At 54.7% G+C, this 17,089-nt stretch overlaps 3 protein-coding genes across 3 annotated transcripts; 1 reads left to right on the top strand and 2 right to left on the bottom strand.

Annotated features, from left to right (window-relative positions):
- Positions 1-74: 74 nt before the first annotated feature.
- Positions 75-2,208, bottom strand: HER10_EVM0001876 (SUR7 protein). The gene is made up of 3 exons (XM_035482873.1): positions 1,297-2,208; positions 725-1,211; positions 75-660 (listed from the first exon to the last, which is right to left on the bottom strand). Exons 1-3 carry the CDS (start codon positions 1,304-1,306, stop codon positions 411-413), a joined length of 747 nt encoding a protein of 248 aa, XP_035332218.1. The 5' UTR covers positions 1,307-2,208; the 3' UTR covers positions 75-410.
- Positions 2,209-2,759: 551 nt separating this feature from the next.
- On the top strand, positions 2,760-6,506 carry HER10_EVM0005949 (uncharacterized protein). The gene has a single exon (XM_035475550.1). It carries the CDS (start codon positions 4,554-4,556, stop codon positions 5,586-5,588), a length of 1,035 nt encoding a protein of 344 aa, XP_035332703.1. The 5' UTR covers positions 2,760-4,553; the 3' UTR covers positions 5,589-6,506.
- Positions 6,507-7,169: 663 nt separating this feature from the next.
- On the bottom strand, positions 7,170-13,698 carry HER10_EVM0000357 (peptidase C65 Otubain). Its single transcript, XM_035470142.1, has 4 exons — positions 9,537-13,698; positions 9,183-9,269; positions 9,014-9,077; positions 7,170-8,787 (listed from the first exon to the last, which is right to left on the bottom strand). The coding sequence occupies exons 1-4, from the start codon at positions 11,415-11,417 to the stop codon at positions 7,562-7,564; spliced, it is 3,258 nt and encodes a 1,085-aa protein (XP_035332025.1). The 5' UTR covers positions 11,418-13,698; the 3' UTR covers positions 7,170-7,561.
- Between the last annotated feature and the right edge of the window lie 3,391 nt (positions 13,699-17,089).

The raw sequence follows: 17,089 nt of genomic DNA, 5'->3' as shown, positions 1-17,089 counted from the left end.
CTTATACTTATACGTTGTAAATTCTCATCGTTGGAGGAAACATCGCCAAACATAGGGCACACGATTCAAGTGATCTGGAGTGACAAAGTTTTACGGTATTAGTCTATTAGTTTGAAGTAGACCTAAAGAGTGGTATATGTTGGTGCCGGGGACTAATAGACGCATAACTCCAAGGCCATGGACAAGAGGTTGACCATCAATCCATCCTAGGAAGACCTCATGGGTGTATGCGGCTCTTCCAAAACGCCAGCGAAATGCAGAAACAAGATAACATGATCGCGTAAATACAACACACACGATGGACATATCATTAATACAACATCCTTTACACGTTGGAATGGTCCCCAAGATTGGGAAATGTTGCGAGTATATTCGTGGTGCTCCTTTGCTGTGAACGGCCAGCAGCTGACTTATGCGTAGTCTTCCTTGACACGGCGGCTGCTGTTGACGTCGAACGACTGGCGGCTGCGAGTGCTGCGCTTGCGGCTGAAGCGGCTGCCTCCAGAGTAGCCCTTGTCGCCGCGGATGCCGATGCAGAACAGGAGGGTCGCGATGAGAAGAGCGGCCCAGGCTCCCCAGGTGAAGCCAAAGGCGTAGGTGCCAATGTGGGCCTCGCGACCTTCGGCCTGGAAAGCGTTGCGTGCCTTGACGAATGTTGCGCTATTTAGAAACGTCAGTCACTGTGAATAAAATGAGACGATGGATCAACTGTGGTGGGACGTACGTCATCAAAGAGGCGGCAACGGTCAGGAAGAAGAGAGCCGAGGCGGAGACCAGGCCGGCGACAGCGGCGCCGAGACGACCGCAGCAGGCGAGGAAGCTGGCGAACCAGGCCAGAGCCATAAAGAAGAGGGCAATCAGGTACGTGACCCAGCCGAAGCGCCACATGTAGAAGTACTCGGTGCTGGTGGTGCCGCCTCCGTGGCTACCTGAAAGACCGGTGGGAACGTTGGCCGCATCACGGCCCCAAGCCCAGCCAAAGGCCGGGGCAGGCCAGGCACCCCAGCACTCTGCGTTCTGATCATTGCAGTAGTAGAAGTAGTTCCATCGCGTCAGTCCGTTGCGTGCGCCGGTAATACCGGTGGTGTCAGCCTCGAGGAAAAAGGTGTTGTTGAGGGGCGCGGCGTCGCGGACAGCAGAGAGAATGACGAAGAGCAGCAGGACGATGGAGCCCGAGAGGAAAACGATGGCAGCAGTGCCGAGCGGGGCGTCTGGAATGATGCTGTGTCAGTCTGCGGCTGGGACTCTGGAGTATGTTTCGCGGCGCAAGGGCGGGAACAAGGATAGAGTACTCACGTTTAACCATTGCTGCGATTCGGTTGGGCTGTGTGTTGGATTGCCTTTTTGGTTCTCCGAAGGGTGGTGTTTGCGATTCTTTGCGATGGCTGGGAGGAGAGGGTCGGCGGAGACCTGTAGGGATTTGTACTCAGCGATTGTGTCTTTTTTGGGCGGCCGGGGTTGTGCAGGAATGCAAGGTAATGGAGAAGTGGTTAATTTGGCTTGGGAAGGACAAAGTGGATGGCGTACGGGTGTGTACACAATCGCAATTCTACACTCGTCACTTGGGGGGGAGGTAGGCTATGGCGTTGATGACAAGCAATAGGAAAACTCACCGGATTCGCAAAAAGTGTTTCAGAGGGACGAGGGAGCTATGACAGGGTGAGGCGGGTTGTCTCTGGTTTATGTTTCTGGGGTTGTTTTCTGTTTGCTTCCGACCCTTGTTCAAAACCCGGCAGCAATAGCTTGGAGGGAACTATAGGAAGGGTAGAGGTAGGGATGCCGGGGTTATTGATGTCTCTCGCTGTCTGGATGATTCGTTTGACCGACTTGTTGGTTCTGTAAGGCAGGTCAAGCGGCTCATAGGCGGACCGAGATTGCAACAAGGCTGGTGGGAGTGCAGGATTAGTGTTCCTAGAGACTGAGCTGGCAGAAGAGATGAGAGTATCCGTAGGTCGGGGGTCTGGGAGGGAAAAGTAAGGAATAAAGAATTGGACGACGGGCGAGCAATCAGATGATGCAAACCAAATTCAGAAATTCAGACAGCCGACGCCAAACCAGACTCGGGACTGCGCGTACGATGTACCTACTTCAGGTAGGTACCAGGGTACGAAGCCAAACTAGCTAGCGGGGAGAGAAGGAGCCCCCCGGTCTTCAGTACCTACCTACATTACTGTGTACCTAAAGTGAGGCCCCGACTGACCGCAGCTCCTGCGACTTTTGGCTGCTTGGAGCCTTGGATGGAAGGAAGCAGCAGCTAAGCTTGCTGCTCGTGGAGTTGGGTCCGGTGTTGGTCGCTGCCCACCTGCTGAACAGCGCATGCGTCGGGTGGGCCATGACGACACCACCGAGCCACTGCCGGGATCCACCTGACGGTGCAGAATATCAGACGGACTGTGGATACATACGTGCTTCTGCACGTTAAACGTACAGTTGATATTCCGTCGCATACGGAGAACCCGCCGTCAACCGAGACCTTGCTGGGCAACAGCGCTGGACCGTCCCCCCTAGCGCCTGGTTCTCCTGAGCCACTGTGATTCGTCGCGCACGCCAGTCACCGACTGCCAGCGCAGGGACCTTCCTCGGCCCAGCCCCCACCCTGCCACGACGTCATCCAACATCCTCTTCCAGCTCCTCTCCCCCCTGGCTTTTCTCTCTTCGCACCGGGCCAACCACATCGTTCGTCATGATTCAGTTCCTCGCACTCTGACCCCTCGCTGGCTGCTTGCATCTTCAAGGCTCCATCGTCTCCTTCGGTCGTGATCGTCAAAACGCTAATCTTCTTCAGGCTCCGAACAAGGCTGGCAATCTTCCGCTCAGATGCTTCATCGAAGTAAGGCCTGGGACTGTCAACTTGCATCTCAGTATTCTGTGCTCCGTACGGATATTCTTCTAGGATCCTTCCAGGTTCTGTTTGGGTTCGGATGAAAAGCACATGGCTGCGGCTTCTTCGTCTGGTGCTTCGGCCCAGCGTTTGCTGAACTTCAACCCATCCGATGAAAACCTCACGTGCGGCATGCCAAAGCGGACGGCTGGACCCGAACAATTGCTCACCCTTTGACTGGAAACACTGATACCTATCCTATTGTCAACACTGTGGGACGAAACGCCGGACGTTACTTCTCGAGTTGAGTGGCTCGTCTCCTCGGACTGCTAGATGCAGGGTCTTTGTCCGTCCAGCAGCACCCTGCATGCCGAGGTAGAACACCTTGTTTCCGCCATCCTTGACCAACTTGCCGAGACTTGCGCGTCTGGCCCAGCTCCCAGAGTGTCCAACGTGTGAGGGGTGGTCTGCATCTTGACATTTGAACCACTACCAACCCACCTGTCTTCGCAAGATTCGATGGCATCATATCGGGATGAATCTGTTGTCTTGATATCTTGCGCGGCCTGGACCAAGGCGATGTGTACTACTGTGGCTCAGATGTCGTGTTGCAAATATTCCACCCACCAGCTCGCACACACAGAGGCTTAGCTTGTGTGCTCTCGCGTCAACCGCCGGATGGGACGGGCACTCTGACTTCTCCCTCGCAGCTTGACAAACGCACTGCTTACTTCGACTTCGGTTTCGATTCTCCTCGCTATTGGGCCCCAACTCAGAAGACCTCTCCTTTCGAAGTCCCTTTGTGACTGACAAATAAGAAACACCTGGCTTGTCCGTCGTGCTCTTGAGACCATCGGCGCCAGATCGACTCGGTGCATCCGGTAACCCCACTTGGTCGTACGCCGGCGTCGGCTCGGCACACTACCAGACTTCGAGCTCCATACGAGACATCTTCTCAGCTTGACAAGGCATCTCAATGTCATCATCATGAAGAGCTGGGTGACGGTATCATAGCTGGAAAGAAGCGAACCTGGTCCAGCTGGTTTTACTGTGTGGGCTAGAGCTCGACGGACAATAGGGCATCGTGCTTTCCAAGAAAAGGGCAAGCCGTCATTAAGAGGGCATTGAGTTATGGAAAAACGCACAAGTGTCTCACCATCTCAAGGAAGTTACGGCATCGTGTCTTGGATGTCCAATGGCACGCACATGCAGCGCGGACACGAGCTGACAAGACCTACCTAGCTTATACAGATGACATAATGACGACTCGTAACCGACTCGCAATGAAGCCACAAACATACCGAGGGACCTTGAGGCAATCGTGAACGCACTCCCGCTCAAGCACGACATAGAACCGTGGGAGCGTACCTACCGATGAGCTGAATGAACTTGACGACGTGACAGTTGATGTGAGGCGACCAGCGCGGACAGAGGCCACACCTTATCGGTAACGATTGCTCAGAAAACGACCTGGATGCGGTAACAGGCCGTGGGTTCTGAAGGATCATGAACCCTACGCCCATCTCACGGTACCTATGACGGAAGGTGGCTTGTGCGTTTGCCGATAGCCCAACTCTATCGATAAGATACGTACCGATGACAGTTCCAGCCGGCTCGTTCCGCTAAACTTTGTTCGAGCTCCGGGCAGCTTGCGCACGACTTCACCTCAGCCACAATCTTCGTCGACAAACTCCGTTCAAGTCCACAGCAACCTCCGACAACACGCGAGCCGATGGGGACCCTTCGAACCGCATGCCGGATTTGTACCTTTCGAACTCCAAGCCTCACACGCACAGCTAATCAGATACCTGGTATCATCTCGCGACAGGCAAGATGGAGCTCCTCAACGCCAATCTCGAAGTTGGTCTTCCCTGAAGACGACGGCGCCGAACCGAGCGCATTGCGACACCTTCACCTCGACGGTTCTGATTCGAACGATTTCCCGTCGTATCACTCGGCTTCAGAGTTTCAAACTGCCTTACGTCAGGCCTTCCTCGACTGGAAGTCGGCCCCGAACTCCCGCCCTCCGTCGCCGCTCGTCCTATCTTTCACTCCGGCACCAACGTATACGCTCGGCCGACGCCAAAAGACCTTACTACCCGAGCAGCTGGAACGGCTTCAACAGCCTTTGACTGTCATCGAAGAGATGAAGGCCGCGGCAGGGGTGAAAAATGGCGGAACAAGTTTAGGAGAGCGGCAATTCACGCCCAAAGTCATTGAGACAGATCGCGGCGGATTGACAACATACCATGGACCTGGGCAGGTCGTCCTGTGGCCGATACTGGACCTGCACAGCAAATACTATCCCCAGCTGACCGTCCGATCCTACGCGCGACTTCTGGAGGAGACCACACAAGCGATCCTCGCTGACGGACCTGGGATCCAGACGTACCTCTCCGAGGACGATCCGGGAGTTTGGGCCGAGGCCGCAAGGCAGCGAACAGGAGGACAGGAGCGCAAGATTGCCGCCATGGGCGTTCACCTACGCCGTCATATCTCTGGGCTCGGCACGGCGCTGAACGTGGACGTCGTCGTCGATGGTGACGAGACATTTAATCCTTGGGCGAGGTTCGTGCCGTGCGGACTCGAAGGTAAAACCGCCACCAGTGTAAGAGCTGAACTGGGCGAGGATTCATGGAGGCAATTGAGTCTTGCTGGCGATGGCAAGGCGAAGAGAGAATGGTATGCCCGCCGGTGGGCTGAGGAACTTGCAAAGCGCCTTGGAGTCGGCATTGCGCCGACGACAGTGCATCAACGACTTGGATGATTGTATCCTCGATACTTGCCTCAATTGGCTGATTACCGTCTTTTTATGAGTAGCACCCCGGTACTGGTCCATGGATAAGACGACCGCCAGAAGCAAGAATGCTGGTGACTGGAGTGCATCACGGGTTACACAACATGTAGCTTGCCCGCTTCTTTTCCTCTTCTCGTCAGCTATCAACTTCTGAGCCCCTCTTCCGGACATCGGGGCAGCTAGCATTTGACCGGACCGTTCGCTATGAACGGCACCTGTTGAAGGGAGACGCGCAATCCGTGGTCGGTCCGGGTCAGCATATCCTCCTTTTGCACTCTCTTCTTATTTCCGGAAGAGCCAGAACGTAGTGTATCAAATTCCGGCTCGCTGGGAGCCTGGTTATTTCCGGTGCGGCGGGGGCGAGGATACCTCACCGGACATTGTCGATTATGATACCCCCATTTGCATCAGCAAACATATTTTTTTTTTCCATATCTTGGCATATCAGATCCCAGCCTGCCAAGCCAGGACGACCTCTTGGTCTTGTGTGGCGAAGCCATCTCCATCACCTCTGCAAACCGGAGGGGCAAAGCAAGGTAGGCATGTCGGCATTGCATGTCACGAATACGATATCTCACTGCCATCGGGTCTCTACAACCAGCTACTGGTTGTAGATTGCCATGTCGATATCACGCTTAGCGAGAGCCTTGGCAGCTCGCACTTTGTCAAGCTGCCACGCACATCTTCCCGTAACGTTTGCTCCGGAGTATACCAGGGACGGACGGGGAGAGAGAGAGAGAGAGAGAGGAGGGGCGTGGTGGCATGCCCGAACCCCATAGGATGATGCTTTTTCTTCCACAAGAGGGCCGCCCAAGCGGGACCCCCCTAGCCGTCAAAGGTTTGCAGGTAGATGGGCGTAAATAGACATGGATGGAGAAGGAGAGCCAGTATAGATGCTTACTTCTAACCAGGTAGATAAGATCCAACTCCAATTCCTCCTCTTTGCGGGATTTCTACCGCCGCATTCTCTCTCTCCGATTTGTTTCTCTCTTAGCAATCGAATAATGCAATGCAATGCCCACCCGTCCCCCATGCTCCGGGCAAAGTCCATGATATGCCGCGCCAAGCCCCACCACCCGTGGGACCTCAAGCTCACACCTCACATCTCACCCCGTTGACGCCTTCACGCCATCCATGTCAGAAAAGATGAAAAAAAAAAAAAGAGGCCAAGAGTCTCGACGGGCGTTCGTCGCATGCTTGATGTCAGGGGTGCCAGGTGGCAATCTTTCTTTAGCCGCAGACGCAGACGCAGACGCAGAACGTGTGTGAGAGATCCTGGATAGCCCACATGTGCAGTGCATACAATACTTTTGTACACACCCACAACAATCACCTTGGAACGACGTTGCAGATTTGTTCCCATAGACGGGGCAAAAGGGAGGGGGCGAGGGGCGGCAAAAGATCGACCATCACGTTTCCATGTCAAGCCCGTTTTCGCGGCAGGCAAAGACTCTGTCTTCTTTGCCTTGGCGTTGGCTGTCTAAACTCGCCGCTCCAATGATACAAGAGTCAAACACCTACTCAATCGGATCATAAGGGGCAGCAGACTTTTGCGCACTAGAGAGTACTATTAATTATCAACGCCGATGCTATGATGAGTATCAACCCGAGGAGCGAACCCTCCCGCCAAATAAAGTCGTGAAGAAGATGAAGCCCTCCATCATAAAATCATGATGCCTTTCCCATCTGCGTAGAGCAAAACACTAAAATCACAATGAGCCAACTCAAGGCAAATTTTAATTCTCCCACAATGCGGGCCCCCAGAGACCGCCCAAAAAAAAACAAGTAACACCACCTTGTTCCCCCGTCCCCCTCCATTACACTCCCGGAAAGCGCAGTGACGGTCTGCCTCCTGATGCCCGTGGACCACGGCGAAAGTCCAATATATCACTGGCGCAATGGCTGATGGTACAGTGGTCCCATCGTTTGTGTGATTGCCTGGCCTAGTGATCCGACCTGACTCTTCCCTTCTTCTTGGGCGCCGGCAGCCGCTCGTTGTGGCCATCATCGTCCGGAGTCCACTCCTCGGGATGAAAGTGAGGATTATTATAGTGCGCCTTGTTGAAATGGCTGTTCTTGAACATTGCAGTAGTAAAGCTGGGTTCCTGGAAGCCTGCTTGGCCGGGTATCACTGACGGTTGCGCCGAGCTAGTGTTGTTAAGATGCCAGCACTGGTGACTAAATCTGAGCTGGTAGTCAACAGGCTGCGACGACTTCGTAGGGGCAGGCGTCGACTGTTGTGGTCGAGCTGGCGTTTGAGGCTGCGGTCGAGGGGCTGGTGCCGTCTGCTGTTGCTGCTGCTGCTGAATGTGATGATCAGAGTACGGCGTCGTGAGCCAAGGAGATTGAGGTGAAGGGTCATAGGCGTCTGGGAGCGGAGATGTGGACGTGGGCGAGCCGAGTGAAGACAGGGCGGAAGACAAACCCGAGGGCGGGCCCCCGAATCCGGGCAGCATGGCCAAGGGGCCGTAGTCAAGAGAATAGCTGTGCAAAGGGGGGCCCACGCTCGCAATCTCTTGAGAATGAGAAAAGGAACCAACACGGTGAACCTGAAGATTCAAGGGCGCCGGGTTCGGAGGCGACTTGTATAGAATGTCGTAGTGGTCGGGCCGGTAGAGCAAGTAGATGATGGGGCCCAGAGTGGCAGGGTCTTGACCATTGGCCTCGTCCGGAAAGCGGTAAATGTTGACTTGGTTTCCTGGGCTACGATCCAGATATGCAATCTCCAGCACGAAGTTGATGGGCTTTAGCAGCACCTGAACGAGCAGAATGATGCCGAGATGGTCAATCTCTCTGTTTGGGCGTTCGATTTCGGCGCAATAGCCGATGATACCCGTCTCGGCGGGAATGAAGGGTTCGTAGAGCTCAACATTTCCCTTGAGCCACGAGAGTGCCAACAAGCGAAGGTGGTAGATGATGGCGTTGGAGGAGCCCTGATCGTTGAAGCGCTGGACCATGATGTCCATGGCTAGCTGTGGGTTGGCAATATTCTGGGCGACATCTTTTAGCAAGCCAATCGTCTCTTCCACCATGTCCTCAAACAACATCCGATCGTAGCCGCCGACATTGAGGAGATACTGATTTAAGCTCGTGATGCGCGCGGCCTCGCCAAGGATCTGATGCTGGTCGCCATTGTTGATGAGATGCTCAAAGTAGGAGAAGCCGATTGCTAGAGAGAGATAGTGTTAGTTACAACTTGCTTTGAGTGCTGAAGTGAAGCAGTGTCCCCCATTCCAAGCAACGAACATGTGCGCCGACATGTGTCGAATTGAAGAGTGGCGTGTTTGGAAAGAAGTGATTTCCCAGGAGCCTTCCACCCTGTCGAGGGGCGGGGATGCGGGGTAGAAGGAAATATTGGTGGTGGTGGTGGTCAGGATGGTGAAAGGTAAACTCACCTCGCCAGCCGCAATTTCCATCACCTTGAACCGGACGATAGTGAGAATATGTCTGGGGAAGGTTCTGAAGTGATGAGAACGAGCAGAAGCACTACGTTAGCCAGTGCAACATACTGCGCGAAGTAGGCATCCCCTAGGCAAGGAAGGAATGCTAGAATGTAAGACTCACGATGGTCTTTGCGACATAGATTTCGTCAGCCTTGGCGTACTCGTCGGTTATGGCGTCGCTGGTAATCTTGTCGCCCACCAATAAACCCTAGAGCAGGGCGTAAGCCATGTTAGCGTTGCATGTGGTAGGGTGTGGATGACGAGTAAGAATTCGGGTTCGATGGGGCGCTGTCGACATGGAGGAAATGTTGAATTCAATGGTATTGGATTCAATAAAGAGATGCTCAAAGAGGTTTGTTTGTATAAGGGTTAGGGGGTTGAGGGCGAGAACGAGCACAAGCACTCGAAGCTTGGGGTGTTGGGTGACGGGAGCTAGGCGTGCGTCTCCCGGAGTCGGGGTGGCGAGCCAACTTACCTCGAGCTGTGGCTGATAATCCCGAGCGGCGGCTTCTTGGGCGGCAACGTCGGAGGGGTCGCCGGGTTCCATGGCGGAAGAAGGACGAGTGCTGCTCACGACGTGGGCGGGAGCGTGGGCGTGATCAGGAGCGAGGGCGGCGGCGGTGTTTGTGAAGCCTGGGTTGGCGTTGGAGTTGGTGGTGTAAAAGGCAGAAGAGGATGTTGTCGAAGAAGAGGCGCCGGGATGAGGATGAGGATGAGGAGGAAGAGGGCGTTGTTGCTGGACGTGTCCGTGGAGGAGGTTGTGGTTGGAGTAAAGGTTGGCGTGGGAGTATCCGTAGGACGACGAATGGGAGTGGGAGTGGGAATGGGGGTGGGAGGAGCGGGAGAGGGAGCGGGAGGAGGAGGAAGAAGACGCGGAGGAGGAGGAGGAGGAGGAGGATGAGGAGGATGAGGCAGAAGCAGAAGCAGCGCCGGGGCTGTTATGGTGGTTAAGGTGCAAGTGGGCAGCAGAAGTAGCAGCCGAAGCCACGGCGGAAACGCCAGAGACAACGTTGGCGTTGGCGTTGGCGTTGGTGGTTGAAGTGGTGGTTGTGGTGGTTGGAGGAAGTAGTAGTGAAGGATGAGGAAGAGGAGTGGAGGCAGATGAAGGAGACTGAGACTGTTGTTGCTGTTGCTGTTGCTGATGATGATGTGCAAGTGCAGCAGCCTGACTCTGAACAGGAACTGGAACCTGAACCTGAACTGCACGCGATGTGGTGCTGGTGCTGGTGCTGGTGCTGCTGACAGCTGGAGCCCGGCCGGCACCCGGGCCGGGGCCGACCACAGGCGCTGTAGCCGCTGTTGGTGTTGTCGCCAATGGCCCTCCTACTGCTCCTGCTATTGCTGCTGATGGGACTAGCTGTCTTTGCTGTAGTTGCTGCTGCTGCTGTTGCCGCCCAGGATACTGCTGTTGGCGCTGTTGGTATTGATGATGCTGCTGCTGCTGCTGCTGATGTGCTGCTCCTGCCATTAGCGAGGTTCCAGGTCCGGCCGGCGACGCAGCATTCAGGCTGTGTGTGCCTGCAGCTTCCCCGCCCATCCCCATAACACCAGATAGCGACTGTGACAGTGATTGCGACCGCGGCTGCGACTGCGCCGACAGGGACAGCCCACTGTGGCCCAGGCCCATACCCATGCCGTTCAAGTTGCCCATGCCCATGCCCATCTGTCCCATCTGTCCCATCCCCATCCCCAGCCCTAGCCTGCCGCCGCCGCCACCATCACCACCATCACCACCGCCGCCGCCGCCCATCACCAGGGGGTTACCCATGCTGTCCAGCCCCACCGACGATGCACCCGACGATGAACCCACTCCAGCTCCAGCTCCAGCTCCCATGCCAGGTCCAACAGCTCCAGTTTGGCCATGACCTCGACCTCGACCTAGACCATGTCCTTGGCCTCCACCACCAGAACGAGAACCAGTACCAGATCCAGAAACAGCATCAGAATCAGAGCCAGAGCCAGAGCCAGAAATAGGGCCGCTTCCTGATCCCCTCTCTTCTCTCGCTGACGACAAGTAGCCGTAATGCGAGCCCGCCATTCCTGTATCAATGCCGACGTCGTGAGATGCACCTCCTCCGACACCATCGCCCACCATACCCATCCTCATCCTCATCTCCACTCTTCCTACCCCTCTTCCTCTTGCTCCTCCTTCTCCTTCATTCCTCATCATCATTTCTCCTAACCCTGCTGCGCCAGTGCTGATGCCATAGCCTCCGCTGTTCTGAGACCGGTGGTCCTGCGGCGAGCCACTCTGGGTTTGCATGTACGTTTGATCATGACCGTGGGGATGAGGGTGAGAGTATGGGTTGTGTGCCGAGGCGTGAAACGCAAAAGGCGTTGGTTGAGGCTGGAACATGGCCTCACTTGCGCTCTCGCTCCTTTTGCCCTGCACTTTGGCGTCTGATTTGGTCGACTCGGGCGTCTCAACAAGGCTGTTTTTTTTTTTTTTTTTTGCGTCTCTCTTGGCTGTCGTTCCAACACCCGGCCAAGATACCTGATGTGATGCGCTGCGCGCTGCGGTGCGGTGCGGTGCGGTTCGGTGCGATGCAGCAGCTGTGGGTGCTACCGGCTGTATTGCTGCTATTGATGCCGCTATTGCTGACGACTCATGCAGTATGTCTTATGCCGCGTCTCCGGTCCTGAGTCGGTCTGAGGTGATTGGCACAAGAAGACGACGGCCAGAGACTGTGGAAGCAAAGGAAAAAGAAATGAAAACGGGATGATCGCTGAAACGATGAGAGAAAAGGGAGGGAAGGGGATGACTGAAAAACGGGCGAGGCGAGTGTGAGTTGAGTCGCGTCCAGTCGAGTCTGAGTCGGGGGAGTCGGACGATGTGACGGGTGCGATCCAACGAGCCAGACAGCAATCAGTCCAATCTGCTCTCCAGAAAGAATCCTTACAAGATTCCAACGACGGGGTAAGGAAAAGCTCACGGCGACCAACAGGTAGAAAGACGGCCGCCCCTCTAATTTACTCTACCACGCAGATCGAGTCGAAAAACGATTCCCACGCCGAGCCAGACAGGTTCGTAGGTAGGTATTCGGCTTCTCTGTTTCTTCCTCGCTCTGTCTCTGGACGAGTGTGTGTGTCTCCTCCTCTAGATCGGGTCGGGGATTAGGTCAGGTCAGCTCAGAAGCAACCCGACTAGTACTTCCCTCCCCCCCAATAGTGAGCCGCTTGTATGCAGCTTGGCTTGAGATGACGAATAGAAGGGCCCGTAGCAGGGGTGATAGTAGTGCAGAAATTCGATGGCCGTCCGAGGGGCTAAAAAGGAACAATAATGTGACCTGTGGTTTTCCGGGGTGCGTCTGGCTGGCCTTGTGCTTTCCGTCTGCGCGTTCTTGGACGTTGACGTTCCTTTGGTGTGAATCCTCGTTGCGACAGTCGCGAGAGCAAGCCAACTTGTGCGATCGACTCTGGGGTCCGGGCTTCGCTTGTGGAGGTGGTCCGATGCTAACACTCTTACTGCCTTAGACTAACAGGAAGTACTCCGTATGTGCCTGTCACTGCCTGCGGCAAAGACTGTTATTGCCAAAATGTCTTGGTGGTTTGTAGCCTAGTCTGACCTCCTGTCTGGATTTGGAAATTGGCGTGTCCGGTGGTGCTCATTGCCGTGCTGAATACAGCTCGAATGGGTGTCCTGAACCGGCTGGATCTGGGGTTTGGTTCTTGATTCCGGCCTCTCGGCGAGCCGAGCTGAGGTGCCTCCGACGAATGGCGGATGATAGAGGATGTGGAGGAATTTGATGTGATGTGATGTGAGTGTGCAGTGCCGTGCCGCAGCTGGAGATCGGAGGGTAAGGTAGGTACAGGTAGGGCAGGGCAGTTGAGCCCGGTATCGCGGTTGTACTGCCTGCTTGCTGACGATGGCTTGGTGGCTAGGTAGGTGAGGGTCTACCTACCTGGCTGTGGTGAAGTTGACACGATAGATGATAGATGGCTAGCAGCTGGTTAGGGGACAGAGTAGGTATGCTGGTCTGTCAGCCTCCTCCAATGACAATTCGTAGAAGAAGGGAGAGAAAGGTGAAATGTGAAAAACGAGATTTCCAACCAAAGAAAAGAAGATGGGAAGATGAAAGAAGGAGGGAGGAGAGCAGGTGTAAGTACTGGGGGAATGGACGGGAGAAAACATAGGGGCGAATAATGATAATCAGAGTCCCGGGCCTGTCAACTTGTGTTGCGTCCACACGCGTAGGCAAGGTGGACGAGGCCCGGCAGACAAAAAGACAGGCAGCGTATCCGTATCGTATCTTGCTCTGGGGTCAAAGTAGGTAGGTAACCATGGTTGCACCAAGAACAGGCGATGGGAGCTAGCATGACACAAGACTGGAGTAACGGCACAAGCAGCCGCATGTGCAGGTGCAACAACGTCGGCAACGGCATTGAGGCAGGGATGTTCAAAGGAAACAACAATATCAGGACCGCGACAAGACGATGAGGAACTGGACGGCATCACCCGGCCCTGGAGTTGGAGCAAGGCCAAAGTACCTTGCCGTCCATGACTGAGTACTCATCCGTGGAGGTAAGGTAGGTAGGTACTTGGGCCGAGGGAGTTGCAAACTCCATGTAAGAAACATCAGGTATCCGTACAGATACATGCATCCCATGTAAGGCAAGGGAAGCCAGGGGATAGAAATGGGCCATGGCAGAGCACTTGGAGATGAACGGATAGAGAAAGAAAGAAGAAAGAAGGGGGAAAGTACCGGTAGCCGTACGGTACTGTACGTAGTACATAAGGTACTGTAGCCTCCAAACTCAATGAGGCTTCATTGTGTGATGCAGTGGGCAAGTACTGAATATGGGGTGCCGTGCCTCAGAATGGTTGGCTGGTGTTCTGATACAAAGTCTGCATACCTAGTCCGGTGAGGTAGGTATTCGTACTATGTATGGCATGACATGGTAGCCGTAGCGTGCTGTGTAGGTGGTTGTGAACTTGTGGTCCCGATGGTGGGATATTCAGATACCACCCAGAGCGGCGCGCGCAGCAAATCGCCCGTGATGGCAGTGATGGGATAGGTATGGGACTGAGCCGGGGGCATTGGCATACAGAATACATACGGATAGACATGGGATGGGAACGTTGTCAACGGGGATAACGGGGAAAACGGGGAAGGGAATGGATACGGACGTCCAGTGTACATAATTGCTAATTGGGGTCCAGTCTGTGGATGGTGAGTTGTGAGGGCGCACTGCGAGCGGCGACAATTGAGAGAGAGAGAAAAAGCCCCCTGGTCCATGTCTTTTTCCCTCTATTCGGATGGATGCTGCATACGGGGTCAGGTATTTTGTCGAGAATGTCCCTGAGGTAAGGTAGTCTTGACGTGCTTTGCCTTGTACATCTCAATGCCAAGTACACCTCTTTTTGGTATCCACAGAGGAACCGTCGGCCCCGAACGGCCAAAGTGGCACAGCCAGAGAAGACTGAGAAGAAGAGGATTGCGGATACGTGGAGAAGTTGTGTGCATCGTCGGATAGGTACCGTTTCGAACAGATGACAAGGCTGGAGGGTCGTCGGGTCAAGGATAGGTCGCAGAACAAGACAGAGAGAGAAGAGACAAAGGAAAAGTCGGACGAGATACGGAGACAAGAGCGCGAGCCCAACGATCCTGGTCTGCAGTCGGGCCTAGGTAGGCATGCTTCCTAGACTCCTGGATTCCTGGTCCTCAGAGGTAGTCTGCGGCGGTCTGGCCAGGTCGGCGCCAGGTTTCCTCCAAATCGCGGACGTCGATTGGCCATCTCAATCTGTTGGACTGGTCGACAATCCCTCAGTTGACAGTCGGGGGGTTCTCCGTCTGCTATGGATTGGTCGCGGGCAGAGGTACACCATGGGAAGTCGGTAGGTGTGCCGTCGTAAAGTACCGTAGGTCAACGATGCCATGGTGATATTGGGTACCCGCACGAGGGGCCACGGGAGCGGCATGTCTTTCAAAACCTGGGAAAATTAGTTTGGGAATGTCCTGGACGAGGCGATACGTACCTTGCTTTGTATGCAGATTCGAACACACACGGGATGCCTACCTGTGTCCGATGTAAGATAGGAAGCAGCATCTTTCTGATACCTTGAGGTAAGGAATCTCGGAAAGCAGCACAGACTGAACGTCAATCCAAGGACCTGGAGATGAATAATTGAGATGAAGATGAAGGTTCTCTGAAGTTCTCTGGAAAAACCTGCCCAAGAGTAAGGCAGAGCCAAGGTGCTCCTTACCTTTCCTTCAGGTTGAAGGTACCTTGAGGTCAATCGGGCAGGAACCTGGGATCAGGATGGGATGTTCTTTCCTCTTTACTTTGCGGTATTTCAGCACGCGGCAGGTCCGCCCCGTGACGTTGCTGAGAATGAGATTAAAGAGGCAAGAACAACTTCAGCCTCAAGCTTCCGTACCTAAGGTAGCGACGAACCTGCCTCACTTTTACCTGAAGGTATGGAAGGCACTTTGGGTACCTTGCCTTGGAGACAGAAGGAAGATACGGAAATCCCAGGGTACCTACCTAACTGCCTTAAGGTAGGTAGATAGGCCTGTCACTTTGAGACTCCTCAACTGCTCTCTCTTTCCCTCTTCATATTCAACCGTCTTCAGCGTCGTCTCTTTGTCGTGGCCTCACCATCTCCTCACCTCCTCTAGGTATCTGCACCTTGCGTTTCTCTGGATCTTGCACGCGAAAACTAGGTATTGGGGTTCCTCCTTATCTTCGATGTGGATGACTCGTTTCTTATTCCCACCAAGTACAAACAGTCGTGACTGATCGCCATTTGCACACACGCGCATACAATGAATGCCTCTGCAAAGCCTAGGTAATTACCATGTGCTTCCTTACCTACAAAGTAGTCTGCTCACGAGGTACCCCAGACCTATCCAAACTGAGCAACATCAACACGAATCCTTCCCAGCGCCCGACCTCTATGTCTTGCGTAGGAGATACATTGACCTTTACCGAGCGAACACACACCTGCCTCATGGACATTGCGAGCCTGCGAATCTGCGAGCCCGTTGGAGAAGCAAGAAGACCAAAAACACGCCGATAGACAAACAAGGGTGGCATTCTATGGGAGGAGGGTACCAGGGGTAGGCCCTGTCCTTCACCGTTCCGACTAGCAAGGGACAAGGTTGACTGGGATTTCCACTGCGAGCCCGCCCGTCCTCCCCCCATCGTGCCCATCCCACAGACATTCAACAGGGACTGGACGGACCTGGCAAGCCTCGACGTCGATGGGCTGCGGGCATCCTAGGACAGGGTTCCAGGTTGGCACAAGCATTTCCCATCAGCATGCCGCACTGCATCACCAGCATCCAGCGGGCCAGACGAGACCACTCAAAGGGCCGTGGCACCCCTCGATGGCTCCTTAGCGCCATCATATGGGAGGTATGTAAGACTAAGATGCGATGGCCTCCACAAGCCCCCGAACGACGTGACAAGGTATCCATACCAGGTACGTCCAAACACAACCATCGTGAACAGAAGCTCATGTATCCCGTAGTAATGTGGTCCGAATACAAGTCTGTGGTGCTGATCCGACTTTCTCCATCGTGATCAATCATCACACTCCCTCCACACGTCCCGTCACCCACGGTGGCCTGTGGCCACCCTGCCTCTAAAGCTCAAGCCGGCAGGATGTGTGCAAAGGACCTCCGCCCAGCAAGTATCGTGGCATCTGTTCACAAAGGCACAGCGTCTCTCACGATAGCCATACGCGCCGAGCATGCCATCGCCTTCAACCATGGCATGGATGTTAGTCGACTGTACGAGCAACTATGTGGATCATTGGCAGCCAAAGGTCCAACAAGCACGACTCCCGGGGAAGATGCTGATTGAACAAGAGCGTATCCCAATGCCGACACGGTGAAAACAGCATGTCCCACCGCCTCGCTTCTTCTCTCGCTGGCCCTTTTGTTCGGACACCTCCAGCATGAGATCTCAGGCATAGGCACACACGCACGCCAAAGGCTGGAAGGAGAACTGGGCTCAGGGCCAAGGAGCCGCAAAGGAAAGCGGGACGACCACCGCCAGGAGCGTCAGCATTGTGGGCTAACG

This window comes from Colletotrichum scovillei (assembly GCF_011075155.1).
Source record: "Colletotrichum scovillei strain TJNH1 chromosome Unknown Contig00006, whole genome shotgun sequence".
Lineage (NCBI taxonomy): Eukaryota > Fungi > Ascomycota > Sordariomycetes > Glomerellales > Glomerellaceae > Colletotrichum > Colletotrichum scovillei.
The sequence above is the reverse complement of the archived record's forward strand: the minus strand, read 5'-3'. Positions and strand labels throughout refer to the sequence as shown.

What these genes read in the sequence shown, in the direction of transcription:
- HER10_EVM0000357 (XM_035470142.1), bottom strand. Translation starts at nt 11,417, where the DNA reads ATGTTCCAGCCTCAACCAACGCCTTTTGCGTTTCACGCCTCGGCACAC. An exon ending in TCTATGTCGCAAAGACCATC is followed by an intron (nt 9,078 to 9,182) that starts GTGAGTCTTACA and finishes TCATCACTTCAG; the next exon opens with AACCTTCCCCAGACATATTC. An exon ending in TGGAAATTGCGGCTGGCGAG is followed by an intron (nt 8,788 to 9,013) that starts GTGAGTTTACCT and finishes ATCTCTCTCTAG; the next exon opens with CAATCGGCTTCTCCTACTTT.
- HER10_EVM0001876 (XM_035482873.1), bottom strand. An exon ending in GTTGCCGCCTCTTTGATGAC is followed by an intron (nt 661 to 724) that starts GTACGTCCCACC and finishes GTTTCTAAATAG; the next exon opens with CGCAACATTCGTCAAGGCAC.
- HER10_EVM0005949 (XM_035475550.1), top strand. Translation starts at nt 4,554, where the DNA reads ATGGGGACCCTTCGAACCGCATGCCGGATTTGTACCTTTCGAACTCCA.